General features: G+C 44.1%; 2 protein-coding genes across 2 annotated transcripts in view; both read left to right on the top strand.

Annotated features, from left to right (window-relative positions):
• Nucleotides 1-1,637, top strand: part of LOC141344498 (uncharacterized) — a 16,880-nt gene extending 15,243 nt beyond the window's left edge. The window contains exon 3 of the mRNA XM_073849413.1: nt 766-1,637. Within this exon, the coding sequence (XP_073705514.1) occupies nt 766-1,637 (872 nt within the window). The remainder of the gene's footprint in view (nt 1-765) is intronic.
• Nucleotides 1,638-7,965: 6,328 nt separating this feature from the next.
• Nucleotides 7,966-9,177, top strand: LOC141330091 (uncharacterized). The gene has a single exon (XM_073835503.1). The coding sequence runs from the start codon at nt 8,132-8,134 to the stop codon at nt 9,077-9,079; it is 948 nt and encodes a 315-aa protein (XP_073691604.1). The 5' UTR covers nt 7,966-8,131; the 3' UTR covers nt 9,080-9,177.
• Nucleotides 9,178-15,805: the final 6,628 nt, after the last annotated feature.

Raw genomic sequence — 15,805 nt, 5'->3', positions numbered from 1 at the left:
ACTCCACTTTTTTTGTATATAGGCTCATTCTCCAACTCCCCCCGAGTTAATAAGTTGATTTTTACCATTTTGAAATCCAATCAGGCGTTCTCCTGTTCTGGCGATATCACTTTTAGCATAGCTTAGCATAGATCATTGAATCCTGTGAGACCAATAGCATCACATTCAAAAATGATCAACGAGTTTCAATATTTGTCCTATTCAAAACTTGACTCTTCTGTAGTTATATTGTGTACTAAGACCAGCGGAAAATGTTTCTAAGCCTATTAAGATTAGGAACTACACTCCCATTCTGGTATAATAGTCAAGGAATTTTGCTGCCATAATATGGACACAGCAGGTGCAGTAATATCACGCAGTGCCTGATATTCGGTCAGGCGGGAAAGTGATGAACCGACTATGACAACAAGTTGTGAGTTTAAAAAAAAAAAGAAATGAAAAGACTGCACTTTTTTTTTTTATAATTTTTATGTTTTTTTACTTGGCTGTTTCCCTTTCCTAGTCCAGAAAGTTGTCAAGTTTTTTATCAGGTGTGTTTTTAGTTATATGTGGTCATTACGTTCCCAACCAATCGCTGCATTGCAGAGCATGCTTTCAATATCCATACATAGACTTTTTTAAACCAACCCATGATCGTGCAATTATCTTAGATAACTCCGATATCAGGGTTCTTTTTATGACCTTTCATTTTATTATGTCCTTTAACTTTTCTGTTTTACTTTAATGAGTTAATGAAAATGTCCTTTTTTTTTACTCTTATTTCAGAGTTGTTTGAAGATAACAAGAAGAAAGAAGAATTGAGTGAAGTTGAGGAGAAAAATCGTGTTGAAAGTGGAGAAAAACCCAAACAGAAAGATCTAAAGAAAAGAAGAACCAAAAAATGTTTTACCTGCACTCAGTGTGGAAAGAGTTTCGCAAACAAACATAATCATGAGCGTCACATGAGAGCTCATACTGGAGAGAAACCATTCACTTGTGATCAATGTGGGAAGAGTTTCTCACGATCATCAAAACTGAAGGAGCACATGAACATCCACACTGGAGAGAAACTGTACCCATGTGATCAGTGCGGCAAAACATTTCGGTGGGCTTCATACCTGAGCGCACACCTGAGAGTTCATACAAAGGATAAGCCACATTCATGTCATTTGTGTGGAAAGAGTTTTTCTTTACTACAAAGTTTGAAATTACATCAGAAAATACATACTGGAGTGAGGAACTACATGTGCATTGAGTGTGAAAAGACTTTTACTACAGCGTACTGTTTAAAAAAGCACCAGAGGATTCACACGGGAGAGAAACCTTACAAGTGTTCCCACTGTGACAAGAGATTTTTTCTGTCAGGAACCCTGAAAAAACATGAGAGGATCCACACTGGAGAGAAACTGTACAAATGTTCACACTGTGACAAGAGATTCAATAAGTCATCAAATCTGAAAAGACATGAGATGCTCCACACTGAAGAGAAACCATTCACATGTGATCAGTGCGGGAAGAGTTTTTCACAAAAAGAACACCTTGCTGTTCACATGAGAGTTCACACTGGAGATAAACCTTATCACTGCACTCCATGTGGGAAGCAGTTCAGTTGTTCATATTCTCTAAACTATCATTTAAAAATCAATCACAGTAAGTAGATCATATTCAGATCTGATGCCACATCCTCACTAAACCAGACACAATAATGCATCAAGCAATAAAATATGACAAAAAAAAACTTTATACAATGAGGTAATTGGCAGACCAATGCTGAACATTGTGACTGGTGCAGGTCAGTGTGTGTGTGTGTGTGTGTGTGTGTGTGTACCTGGTATTCATCACGTTGTGGGGACCAAATGTCCCCACAAGGATAGGAATACCAGTAGATTTTGACCTTGTGGGGACATTTCTCAGGCCCCCATGAGGAAACAGGCTTATAAATCATGCACAATGAGTTTTTTTTGATGAAGTAAAAGTATGCACAATCTCCTGTGAGGGCTAGGTTTAGGTGTAGGGTAGGTGTAGGGCGATAGAAAGTACGGTTTGTACAGTATAAAAACCATTACACCTATGGAATGTCCCCATAAAACATGTAAACCCAACGTGTGTGTGTGTGTGTGTGTGTGTGTGTGTGTGTGTGTGTGTGTGTGTGTGTGTGTGTGTGTGTGTGTGTGTGTGTGTGTGTGTGTGTGTGTGTGTTTGTGTGTCAGAGTTTAAAAAGTTAGTGGGGCAGAAGAGGGGAGTGGGGGCAGAGCAGGGAGAGAGTTGAGCTTCCTGACAGCCTGAAGGATGAAGCTGTCCTTCAGTCTGCTGGTCCTGGCCTGGAGACTCCACAGTCTCCTCCCTGATGGCAGCAGGCTGAAGAAGCTTTGCATTGGGTGTTAGGGGTTCAGCTGCTATGCAGAGGGCTTTTTTGGTGAGACGTGTGCTGTAGATGACTTGGAGGGTGGGGAGAGGGACACCAATGATCCTCTCAGCTGCTCTGAAGATGCGTTGGAGAGTTTTTTGGCAGGACGCATTGCAGGCTCCAAACCACACAGTGATGCACGATGCTCTTGCTCTTCTTAGTTTGTGGAGGAAGTAGAGATGCTGCTGGGCTTTCTTGGCCAGTGCAGTGGTTTTGTTTGTCCTGGGAGAGATCCTCAGTGATGTGCACACCCAGGAACAGGTGCTGCTCACTGTCTCCACAGATGCACCGTTGATGGTCAGAGGAGGGTGCTGAGTGTGCGCTCTCCTGAAGTCAATAACAATCTCCTTCGTCTTCTCTACATTCAGAGAGAGATTGTTGTCTCCGCACCACGCAGCCAGGTGGCTCACCTCGCTTCTGTAGTTTGTCTCATCCCTGTTGCTAATGAGACCCACCACAGTGGTGTCATAACTTGATGAAGAGGTTGGAGCTGTGTAAAGGTGAGCAGTTGTAGGTCAGCAGAGTAAAGAGGAGGGGGCTCAGCACACATCCCTGATGGGCCCATGTGTTTACAAGGATGGTGCTGGATGTGTTACTGTCAACCCGTACTGCTTGTGGTCTTCCTGTGAGGAAATCCAACAGCCAGTTACACAGTGAGGTGTTGAGCCTCAGCTGGAGCAGTTTTTGAGTGAGCTGTTGGGTGATGGTAGTGTTAAATGCCGACCTATTCGTCCACCTGACCACCTACATTACCACGAACAGCCTATTTGTCCACTGGCAATCTAAAGACTGTGACCACAAACATCCTATTTATCCCACTAACCTCCTAGGTGACCCTGAACTCCCTATAAATCAGTATAAAGGAATAAAGAGAAATTAATGAATTAATGAATGAATCAGTGAAACGGAGACAAAAAAGTATTTATATATTTTTTTAATTGATTACAAAGAACTTCAGTAAAAAGTATGCAACATGTACTCAGTGTAAAGAAATGTAAAAAAATGTAAACCAAAAAATTATTACAATAAGAATAATTTACAATAAAACATAACAATAATAACGATAGTTGATATACTATGTTACTATGTTGTGCTGTGACCTCAGATGGTGCCTCAAATGGGCAACCTTTGCAGGGCACAGTGGGCATTTTATATGCATCTTTAACCTAGAATAGAAATGTAAATAAAGTTAGTTTGCTTTAAACTTCTATAAATATGCACAATTTAAAAAAAAATATTGCAATTTTAATTTTTTTTTTTTAACATTTTAAACCAAAAAGTGAATACTATTTGACAACAAGTTGTAATTCATATGTACTTGTCACAGTGTGATTCATGTGTGTAGTACTTTAGGTTTTGCATAATGAAAGCATTATAATCATGACTTATTAATTAATTGTCCACGGAAAGCCTGCGTAGGCCCCGTCAAATGAGTGACAGGTGTCACTTGACCACCTGTAACTTATTTGACTGGGCCTCAATAGACGTTCCGTGGACAATACTGCAATAAGTCATATTTCATAACTACAGTGGTTTTATGGACAAATTTCTACAGTACAGTGCTCAGGGAACACTACCCAGCAGTTCTATGTACATTACAGCGCCTAAAATGGCTTAATTTGCATACAAATGCTCTGTATCGTTTCATCGTTGTTGCTGTTGAGACCTACCACAGTTGTGTCATCAGCGAACTTGATGATGTGGTTGGAGCTAGACTTGGCAGTGCAGTCGTGTGTCAGGAGCGTGAAGAGAGGGGGCTAAGCACACAGCCTTGTGGGGCACCTGTGCTCAGTGTGGTAGTGCTGGAGGAGTTGTGGCCGACAGGTCTACCAGTTAAAAAGTCCAGGATCAAGTTGCAGAGGAAGGTGTCAAGGCCCAGCAGGTTTAGTTTATGGATGAGCTGTTGTGGGATTATTGTGTTGAATGCTGAGCTGAGGTCGATGAACAGCATTCTAACATAAGAGTCTTTATTTTCTAGGTGGGTAAGAGCCAGGTGGAGGGTGGAGGAAATTGCATCGTCCGTGGAGCGGTTTGGACGGTATGCAAACTGGAGCGGGACGAGTGTGTTGGGGAGACTGGTTTTAATGTTGTGCATGACTAACCTCTCAAAGCACTTCATCATGATTGGAGTCAGTGCTATGGGACGGTAGTCATTTAGACAGGACACAGGTGGTTTCTTTGGTGTGGGGACGACTGCTTGGTTCAGCGAGGTGTTGAAGATATCCGTTAGGACATCCGTCAGCTGTGCAGCACAGTCTCTCAGTACACGGCCTGGTATGTTGTCAGGGCCCACATCCTTGCGTGGGTTAATCCTAGATAGGGTCTTCCTTACATCAGCTGGGGACAGACAAGAGCACCTGGTTGTTGGGAGGTGTGGGCAGTTTTTGTGCAGGAGTGTCATTCTGCATTTCAAACCGAGAATAAAAGTGGTCTGTAAAAGTGATTCTGGGAGAGATGTGTTGTTGTCACAGTCCTGTGGCATGGGCCTGTAGTCAGTGATGGTCTGGATGGCTTGCCATAGGTTCCGTGCATCTCTGCTGTTTATGAACTGATTATAGATTTTTTTGAGCGTACAAACATTTTGCATTCTTGATGCCACAAGACAGATTGGCGCTTGCTGTTTTGGGGGCTGCATTATTCCCTGACCTGAATGCTTCATCTCTGGTCTTTAGCAGCCCACAAACCTCTGCTGTCATCCACGGCTTCTGTTTTGCACGTGTGGTCATGGTCTTAATGACTGTCACATCATCAATGCACTTTTTGATGTATGCAGTCACAGTTTCCGTGTACTCGTGCAGGTCAATTTGGTTGTTGTAGGTGGCTGCCTCTCTGCACATGTTTTAGTCTGTGCACTGAAAGCAGTCCTGTAGTGCAGAAGTGGCATCAGCTGGCCATACTGCTATCTGTTTTTGAACCGGTTTGGTGAGTTTCAGAAGTTGTTTGTATGCTGGGATTAGCATAGCAGTTAAATGGTCAGAATATCCTATGTGGGGGCAGGGTTCAGCTTTGTAAGCGTTTTTCTCCATTGTGTTAACAAAGTCCAGTGTGTTGTTTCCCCTTGTTGCAAAGTTCACGTGTTGGTAGAACTTTGGCAAAACTGTCTTTAAGTTTGCGTGATTAAAATCACCGGATATGATGAAAAAGGTGTCCGTGTTATTTGTTTGTTGTTCGCTGATGTCGCTGTACAGCTCGCGAAGCGCGTCCTTATTGTTTGCACACGGCGGAATGTAGACCACGACAATAGCAATGGCCGTGAACTCCCGCGACAGATAGAATGGCAGACAATTCACAAACATAAACTCCACCAGCGATTAACAATGTTTTGTCACTACACCAGCATTGTTACACCACTCTTCGATAATGTACACACACAAGCCTCCTCCGCGTGTCTTACCAGACAGTGCTGTTTCTCTGACCGCTCGGTAGCAGGTTAGCCTGTGCAGCTGAATGGCGGAGTCCGGTATGTTGTCGTTTAGCCATGTTTCAGTCATAACAAACACACAACAATCCCTTGTCTCTTGCTGTGTAGTCAGACTAAGTTGGATTAAATTCAGTTTGTTTTCTAGGGAACGAACAATTAAGAGCATGATTAATGGAATCGCTGGTCTAATGGGGTTAGTCCTTAGCCTGGCTCATATACCTCCATGCTTGCCGCGCTTTTGTCTCCTCTCACAGCGCTGGCGCCACCACTTTGTGCAGGTTGCATCAGTAGGTTCTGCAGCTTCTCAGTAGCCGCCGACGAGAGGTGGTGGTGGTGGTTTATACACACTGCTGATTTCCAGAAGTTTCTGATAAACATAGATGTGTTTCCATGTGTTTAACTGATGATTTTTCAATGAGGTTAAACTGTTTGAAGACGAGGGGACAAGACTAACATGCATAAAAACACAGTTCTTAATGCCCGGAGTAGCCGCTGCGTCCGACTGCGCCGCCATTATTGGTTGTCCAACTGTGTGTCCAAAGTGTTGCGGGAACTTTCCCTTAATGTTCTCTTTAGGTTAGTGGAATGTTCTGGGAACCTACTGGGAACATTCCGGGAACATTCTCAGAGTGTTGCAGGAACATCCCCATAATGTTCTCTTTAGGTTAGGGGAATGTTCTGGGAACCTACTGGGAATGTTCCGGGAACATTCTCAGAGTGTTGCGGGAACATTCCCTTAATGTTCTCTTTAGGTAAGGGTAATGTTCTGGGAACCTACTGGGAATGTTCTCAGAGTGTTGCGGAAACATCCCCGTAATGTTCTCTTTAGGTTAGGGGACTTTTTTAGGTTTATAAAATTAAACAAAACAATAATCTGAAGGGAACATTCTTTATATATCATTAAAAAAGAGAATTGGATTGTTCTGATTTGGTTCCCAAAAAATAACTAAATGGGAACACTCTGTGTTTTCTGGGTGCCGCAGATCTATGATGTGACTAGGGATGTGTCAAGATCTTGCGAGATCTGATGTGTCCCGTGAGATCGAACTGGTCTCGCGAGAACGTGACGAGATCATGGCAAAACATTTTGCAGTCTTTACATTACAGCTGCATGACTAAACGTTAAATTATTACAATCTCTTGTCAAACACCCACACGATCTTATGAATGACAGCGATTCAGCGATGTCTATTACAACTGTTTCATGCTCCACTGATACTTATGATCTGAAAGTTATTAAAGACATTCAAATCTACATTCTTACTGCTGCTGTTTCAGAAAGAGCAACACAAACAGTCTTTTTAACCACATAATCATAATTATTTCTGTTACAGACATTTAAATAACAGAAGTACTGGGACATAAGAGCTAAATAGTTTGGATATAAACACTTATTGTCTACAGTAGCGATCAAACCGAAAGTAACTTAAAGTATGTAGTGTAACGTTTATTCTTTTCTGCCAGGAGGTGGTGACAACTGCGCTTTTAAAAAGCATTTGTCGTTGAATTATACATTCAAGAGATTCCAATAGTCCAAAGTATTTATTAATCGAGACACTGGCTCCTTCATATTTTTTTATTTTTTACTTTGTTCAAATTTACACTTAGACTAGAATATAGACTAGAACCACTAGTAAATACATATGTTTAAGACTTCTTATTCTTTTTTTTCTTCAGAATCATGATCTCCAATTTATAAAAGAAAATGATTTTTCAATTTATCCAGAATCATGAAGCATTAGTTTATTACTGCATATAATTCATTAAAATAGAAGATTAATTTCATAAAGCAGAAGTTCATATCAAAGTGCACCTACATTTTTTGCATTTTGTGTTTTATTTGTTAAATAAAATATTATTTCCCCTAAAAATACCGTCTCATTCTCCTGAACCCAATCTTGTGTCTCGTCACACCCCTAGATGTGTCTGTATTCAGTGTTCAGTTTTAATTTTATTGTATGAACTAAACAAATTGTTTCACTTTAGTAAAATCAAAATGACGATGGGAAAGTGATGAAACAGGTGTTGTGACACCGACTATGGCAACAAGTTGTGAACTGAGTAAAAAAAAAAAAAAAAAAAAGACTGCACATTGTTAAATTATTTATAAGAGTTAATATAAATTTACTGTTTTTACTTTTATTTCAGAGTTGATTAAAGACAATGAGGAGAAAGAAGATTTAAGTGAAGTTGAAGAGAAAAATCATGTCAAAAGTGTAGAAAAACCCAAACAGAAAGGTTCAAATAAAAGAAGAACCAAAAAATGTTTTACCTGCACTCAGTGTGGAAACAGTTTTGCAAAAAAACATAGTCATGAGCGTCACATGAGAATTCACACTGGAGAGAAACCATTCACTTGTGATCAATGTGGGAAGAGTTTCACACAATCATCAAAACTGAAGGATCACATGAGCATCCACACTGGAGAGAAACTGTACCAATGTGATCAGTGCGGCAAAACATTTCGTTGGGCTTCGTACCTGAGCGCACACCTGAGAGTTCATACAAAGGAGAAGCCACATTCATGTCATTTGTGTGGAAAGAGTTTTTCTTGTCTAAAAAGTTTGAAAATGCATCAGAAAATACACGCTGGAGTGAGAAACTACATGTGCTTTGAGTGTGAAAAGACTTTTGCAACAGCTGGACAATTAAAACTGCACCAGAGGATTCACACTGGAGAGAAACCTTACAAGTGTTCACACTGCGACATGAGATTTTTTCATTCAGGAACCCTGAAAACACACGAGAGGATCCACACTGGAGAGAAACCTTACAAGTGTTCACACTGCGACAAGAGATTTTTTCAGTCAGGATCCTTGAAAAGACATGAGCGGATTCACACTGGAGAAAAACCGTACAAGTGTTCACACTGCGACAAGAGATTTTTTCAGTCAGGATCCTTGAAAAGACATGAGAGGATTCACACTGGAGAAAAACCGTACAAGTGTTCACACTGCGACAAGAGATTTTTTCAATCAGGATCCCTGAAAAAACACAAGAGGATTCACACTGTAGAGAAACCCTATAAGTGTTCACACTGCGACAAGAGATTCAATAATTCATCAAATCTGAAAAGACATGAGATGCTTCACACTGAAGAGAAACCATTCACATGTGATCAGTGCGAGAAGAGTTTTTCACAAAAAGAACACCTTGCTGTGCACAAGAGAGTTCACACTGGAGAGAAACCGTATCACTGCACTACATGTGGGAAGCAGTTCAGTCGTCTATATTCTCTAAACTATCATTTAAAAATGAATCACAGTAAGTAGATCATATTCAGATCTGATGTCACATCCTCAGAAAACGTAGTCGGTTACTAACGTAACCTCGGTTCTCTCAGAGAGGGAACGAGTACTGCGTAAGTATCTTACGCTTGGGGAAAATCCTTTCCGCGAGAGATATTGAAGCCAAAAAATTATCCTTCATTTTGTATTCATGTAAAACGCGTTGCCGCAGTGTGCAGACATAGGCGAGGGGGCTCGCGTGCCTATTGGCTGCTCTGCTACAACTGCAGCACCTATCGAGTGAGGCTTGGCACGGTGCCAGCTCCAATGAGGGCATTTCGCACCTAATACGTCATCTCCCGCCCAAAGTGGCGTGATTCAAGCCTATAAATATCGCTAGAAGGTAGCTACACACTGGTTTTTTCATCATAAAAGCGCCCAGAGCATGCGCTTGCACGGCAAGATATGCAGTACTCGTTCCCTCTCTGAGAGAACCGAGGTTACGTTAGTAACCGAGTACGTTCTCTTACGAGAGGTCTCTCGTACTGCGTAAGTATCTTACGCTTGGGGACCCCATGTAAAACGCTGTGCATGCCAGGATCTGATACCATAGACCCAAGGGCAATAGCCCGGGGTTCATACAGTTCATAATCACCTAAGAACTCACAGGGAGTCCGGGGAAGAGGGAGGGGCAACGCCGCACTCTCCCACATAGTGCACTCAAACGCTAATTAAACGTACATACAGGGCGGGGTTACGGCCTGAGCTGACGTAAGAATAAGGGTCTTCACACAGTTTGCCCAGACACATCTTGTGCTATTACTTTCACTGTCGACCCTAGAGCTGTGCTCAGTAGACGCAGCATTCCGAGCTGATAACATCAGGTCAGACAACACTGAACATCTAGACTGACAGCAATCTGGCCTGCAAGGCGGGAACCTCCAGGTTGTAAAACCTTATAAATGTAGACGGAGAGGCCCAGCCCTCCGCCGTACAAATGTCTTGTAGGTTGATCCCACTCGACCAGGCCCACGACGAGGCCACGCCCCTTGTGGAATGTGCTCTGACACCCAGCGGGCATTGCATGCCCTTGGACTCGTATGCCAGTGCAATAGCATCCACTATCCATCTGGATAAACTCTGTTTTGACGCAGCCATTCCTTTAGAATGCCCGTAAAACGAGACAAACAGCTGCTCTGTCTGCCTAAAAGCAGACGAGCGAGACACATAGACTCTTAGCGCTCTAACTGGGCATAAGAGTCTCGCGTCAGCCTCTTCATTCACAACCGGTAAAGTTGACAGGGCGATGACCTGTCTTCGAAACGGTGTGTTAATAGATTTTGGCACATATCCATGCTTGGGTTTGAGTATAACTTTAGAGTCATTAGGTCCAAACTCCACACATGTCGCGCCCACGGAGAGTGCGTGCAGGTCTCCCACGCGCTTCACTGAAGCGAGCGCTAGGAGGAATATAGTCTTAAAAGACAGGTATTTTAAGTCAGCCGCCTGTAGTGGTTCGATTGGTCCGCTCTTCATAGCGTCCAACACCACAGAAAGGTCCCACGTTGGGACTGAAGGCGGTCTGGGTGGATTTAATCTCTTAGCTCCTCTAAGGAAGCGGATGATTAAATCGTTCCTTCCTATTGACTGACCTAGAGTTGTCCTCGAGAACGCTGCTATAGCCGCCACATAAACTTTGAGCGTGAACGGGGACCTGCCCTTGTCCAGTAGCTCTTGTAGGAAGGAAAGCACATCTGTCACTCCACAGTCGGTGGGTGAAGATCCGTGGGCTGTGCACCAGCCCGAAAATATTGACCATTTCGAGGAATAGAGCCGTCTAGTAGATGGAGCTCTAGCCTGTGTGATCATTGTTATCACTCCTGTGGGGAGTTCATCATATATTCCCCGGTGACCCATACATGAAGGGACCACAGCTCGGGGTGAGGGTGCCAAATCCAGCCGCCCGCCTGCGAGAGGAGGTCTCTCCTCACTTGTATTGGCCACGGTACGATGCTCGTCATCTGCATCAGCGCTGGGAACCAGGGCTGGTTTTCCCAAAACGGCGCTATCAGCAGTATTGAACATCCTTTTTCCCTGACCCTCTCTATCACCTGAGGTAGGAGAGAGACAGGGGGAAAGGCATAGAGATGACGGCGGGGCCATTCGTGGGCCAGCGCGTCTCTGCTTTTTGAGTAAAATTCCAGACAGTGAGCGTTGTTCGGAGACGCAAACAGGTCTACTTCCGCTCTGCCGTTTTTTTTTTTTTTTTTTTTTCACAGTAGTTGTACTGTCTGTGGGTGTAGAGACCATTCGCCTGCTGGAACATCGTTCCTGGACAGTCTGTCTGGCCCTATGTTTAGAAGCCTCGGCACATGCGCTGCTTTCAGCGAGCGCAGGTTGTGCTGAGCCCATACCAGGAGGCGTTCTGCAAGTCTGTATAGGTTTTTGGACCTGAGACCGCCCTGGCAATTTATATAGGAAACCACTGACATGTTGTCCGAGCGGACTAGTACATGGGTTCCTTTTATTTGGGGACAGAAGCGCATCAGCGCGTTCTGTACTGCCAGCATTTCGAGGCAGTTGATATGCAGGAGCTTTTCCCGTTCTGACCACTGGCCAAAAAACGGTCTGCCCTCGAGCAGAGCCCCCCATCCCGAGGTGGACGCGTCCCGAGGAAGTCCCCAGGCTTACACGTAACTGGTACCAGTCGATTGCTCTCCACGGTTTCAGGGCTGTGACACATTTCTGTTTGACCGTGATACGAAGCAGACCGGGCGCCCACGCTTGACGCGGGACGCACGCTTTCAGCCAGAACTGCAGTGGGCGCATACATAGCAGACCCAGCTGAAGAACTGATGACGCTGAGGCCATGAGACCCAGCATCTTCTGAATTTTTTTTTTTAAGCGGAACGGACGCGCCGCAGCGGAACGAGCCCGCTGTGCGCTGAATGTCTGCTGCGCGCTGTGGTGACAGCCGCGCTATCATTGACAGCGAGTCCAATTCTGTGCCCAGGAAGGAAGTTTTCAGACTGGGGGACAGGGAGCTCTTCGCCCAATTGACTCTGAGACCCATATTCTCGAGGTGATCGAGTAACATGGTCGTATGCTGTACAAGCATTGAGCAAGACTGCGCTAGAATCAGCCAATCGTCCAAATAGTTCAGTATGCGCACGCCTTTCAGTCTGAGAGGAACGAGCGCTGCGTCCAGGCACTTCGTAAATGTACGGGGTGCCTGGGACAAACCGAACGGCAGGACTGTGTACTGATATGCCTGGCCCACGAAGGCGAATCTCAAAAATCGCCTGTGATGTGACGCCATCTGTATTTGAAAATACGCGTCTTTCAGATCCACTGACACGAACCAGTCTCCTTGGCGAACCTGCGCGAGGATTTTTCTGGTCGTAAGCATCCTGAACCGACGCTTCACCAGCGCTTTGTTCAGCTGCCTTAGATCTAATATGGGTCTGAGACCACCGTCCTTTTTTCTGTACCAGGAACTATCTGCTGTACAGCCCTCCTTCGCTTTGAGCTTGAGAAAGGGGCTCTATGAGGTGTGCTGCTTCTGTCTGCATTGTGGTCTCGACGCGCGCTGTATAGAGGCGCAGGCGTCGGTGAAACTGTAGCGAATAGCCTCCTTTAATAATGTCCAGCACCCATTGTGAAACCCCTGGGAGCTTTTCCCATGCATTTACATGTAACGCAAGGGGGTAGGTGCGAAGCGCGCTCCGATCTGTCAATAACGGGGTCGCTTCGGTGCGTTGTGACGCACGAGTGTCTGTGACATTCGAGGCTCGGGGTACACTGACCGCGGGGACTGCTATCTTTGTGTGTATATGTGGTTGCGTAGTAACGGGCACATTCAACACACTCAGCGCAGCCTTTAGCCGCATAGACGGGGCGTCGTCCGGTTTCGTTTTTACAGAAACCATAAGACCTGCCTGATGTGATATGTGTGGGCACTCTGGGGTGGGCACATTTATCACATGTGAAGCGCAGCCGATTTGGGTCGACTTTATGTGCACGGGGTTTGTATGACAGGATGTGCTTATGTGTAGTGATGGGCACTGGGCAGTGGGCATGCGAGCTACACACAAAACACCTTCGGCTATGGCCGGAACACCCGAAAATACACTCCTTTGAGGATTTAATTGGGTAGCCGTGAGAACGGCTTTTGAGTGCAGACAAGCAGGCTGCAGCACCGGCTTGATGACTACGGATAAAGCTGGAACTGCCACATTTCTTGGAGCTGAGCGAGCGAATACTTTCGGTGGGAGTCTGGCAGCCGCGGGACTCGCGCACCGGCGTTTAACACTCCAAACAGCGCACTCTTGGTTTCGTTTTTACAGAAACCGGTTGACGTGCATAATGAGGTGTCTGTGAGCACTGTGAAGCGGGCACATTTAACACTCCAAACAACGTTCGCCTGCATAGAGCGAATGCACTGTTGGTTTCGTTTTTACAGAAACCGTTTGACGTGCATAATGTGGTGTCTGTGGGCACTGTGAAGCGGGCACATTTACCACGTGTGACGCGCAATCGATCTGAGTCGATTTTATGTGCGCTGTGCTTGTGTGTAGAGATGAGCACTGGTTAGTGGGCATATTCTTACAACACGTGAAACACCATCGGCCGTGGCCGGGACACCAGATAATACACTTTATTGGGAGTTTATCTGTGTAGCCGTGGGAACGACTTGTGTGCAGGCAAACAAGCGATGGAGCCGGTTTGTTGGCTGCAGAAAACACTGGAACAGTCACATTTCCTGGGAATAAAGCAAATAACTTTGATGGGGGTCCTGCAACAGCGGGACTCGTACACCGTCGTTTTCCTAGTTGTGCTAGGACGATTTCGGAGGCTCAGGTTTCACCTCAATCCTGACGGCAAGCTTTAGAGTGGAGGGCCGACTTAGCACGCCGTCCAGCGGAGGGCAGACATAAGTGGGCTGTTATCGCCTCTTCTGAGCAGCATGCGTGTTCCCGCTCTGGCGGGAAACGGAAATCCTCTTCCTCCTTCATGGCCCCCCTCGTCAGCGGCGTCGATGGAAGCGGTGGCATACAGCGGCCGCTTTACGTCAGGAACAGAGGCTGACGCACACTGTAGATTATAAAGGATATAGGCGCTGGAAAGCGCAGCAGGAAGGCATGGAAGGCGGCGTGGCCAGCAGCTCCAATGGCTCGTCCCGCTGAGATGCTTGCAGTCGACGGCGGCTTCTTCTCCGGCTCCAGCGATGCGTGTGCTTCGCTTGAAGGATGAAAAAATCAGTGTGTAGCTACCTTCGAGCGATATTTATAGGCTTGAATCACGCCACTTTGGGCGGGAGATGACGTATTAGGCGCGAAATGCCCTCATTGGAGCTGGCACCGCGCCAAGCCTCACTCGATAGGTGCTGCAGTTGCAGCAGAGCAGCCAATAGGCACGCAGCACGCCTCGCCTATGTCTGCACACTGCGGCAACGCGTTTTACATGAATACAAAATTAAGGATAATTTTTTGGCTTCAATATCTCTTGCGGAAAGGATTTTCCCCAAGCGTAAGATACTTACGCAGTACGAGAGACCTCTCGTAAGAGAACCTTCCTTGATCAGGAAGCTATAAGACTTTTAAGAGAACTGAGATTAAAAAAAATAGTTAGTTCTTCACTGTTGCTTTTAAAACAAACAGTTATTACATTTTACACAACCAATCTTTCTGGTTCTGGTTTGACTGAATTGCCTAAGTTTTATGATCTGTGTTGTCATTTATTAATTATTGTTATTGTTTATGTAAATCATAGTAGTTTTTAGTACTGAGAAATGGTGTGTGTGTTCATGATAGCGATTTTAGTTACATTATTCCACCAATAGATGGAGACAAGAGATTGTTTTCCACAGAGATTTGTGAAAGATAGTTAACATATTTTTAATGCAATTATGTAAATATTTTATTATAAACATATACACTCAAAACAGTTATGGAAAAACAATGTGAAAATAGGTCTACTACCCACCAGGGATAAAAAATCAAATCAAAGTGACATAGCGTTCCTGTTTCCAAGGTTGTGCAAAGTAGTGTCATATTGATTAAATTATCTTGTTGATGTTGACATTTAGCCCATTTCTATACATAAATATGATATTTTCCAAGTACTTGTATAAGAAAACTGAAGGAATTATGAGTATAACAAAAGCTGTTAGTGCTACACAGACCAGAGAGATGAGTAAAGTTCAAACAAGGACGCAACAGAATGGACGGAGCAATAAAATTAAAATTGATATGCTACATGTTTGTGGATTTATTTATTTTATTCTGAGAATATCTCAGGGAATGTAGCCAATGCATTATCCTCTGTTTTTGCTAATAGTGTTAAAGTTACACTTCTGGGCCTGTATTCATAAAAAAAAAAAATCTTAAGAGTTGCTCCTAGTGACACAATTTGAAGAAAATGCTTACAAATGTGGGTGTTTCCTCTTAAAATTAAAGAAAAGATCTTAGTAAAGAAAAAGTAATTCAGAAAGCATCTTGGCCCTTAAAAGAGGTCTGTTAAAATAAACCTTTAAACCTAATAAATTAAAAAATGAAGTGCTCTCCAATAGTAGAGCAGAAGGGGGTGTTGATTTTTTTTTTTTTTCTGACACAATAAACATTTTTAAAATTAATTGGTTTAAAAGATGTCTAGCTAATCCTAAATCCATCTGGTATTTTATCCCCAACCATATTTTTGATAAAATTGGTACATTTTAAAATGTAACTATTTGCCCTCTAAGCTGCCTATAGCGTTGTCCAGATTTCATCA

Source organism: Garra rufa, chromosome 1, assembly GCF_049309525.1.
Source record: "Garra rufa chromosome 1, GarRuf1.0, whole genome shotgun sequence".
In the NCBI taxonomy this organism is placed as follows: domain Eukaryota; kingdom Metazoa; phylum Chordata; class Actinopteri; order Cypriniformes; family Cyprinidae; genus Garra; species Garra rufa.
The sequence above is the reverse complement of the archived record's forward strand: the minus strand, read 5'-3'. Positions and strand labels throughout refer to the sequence as shown.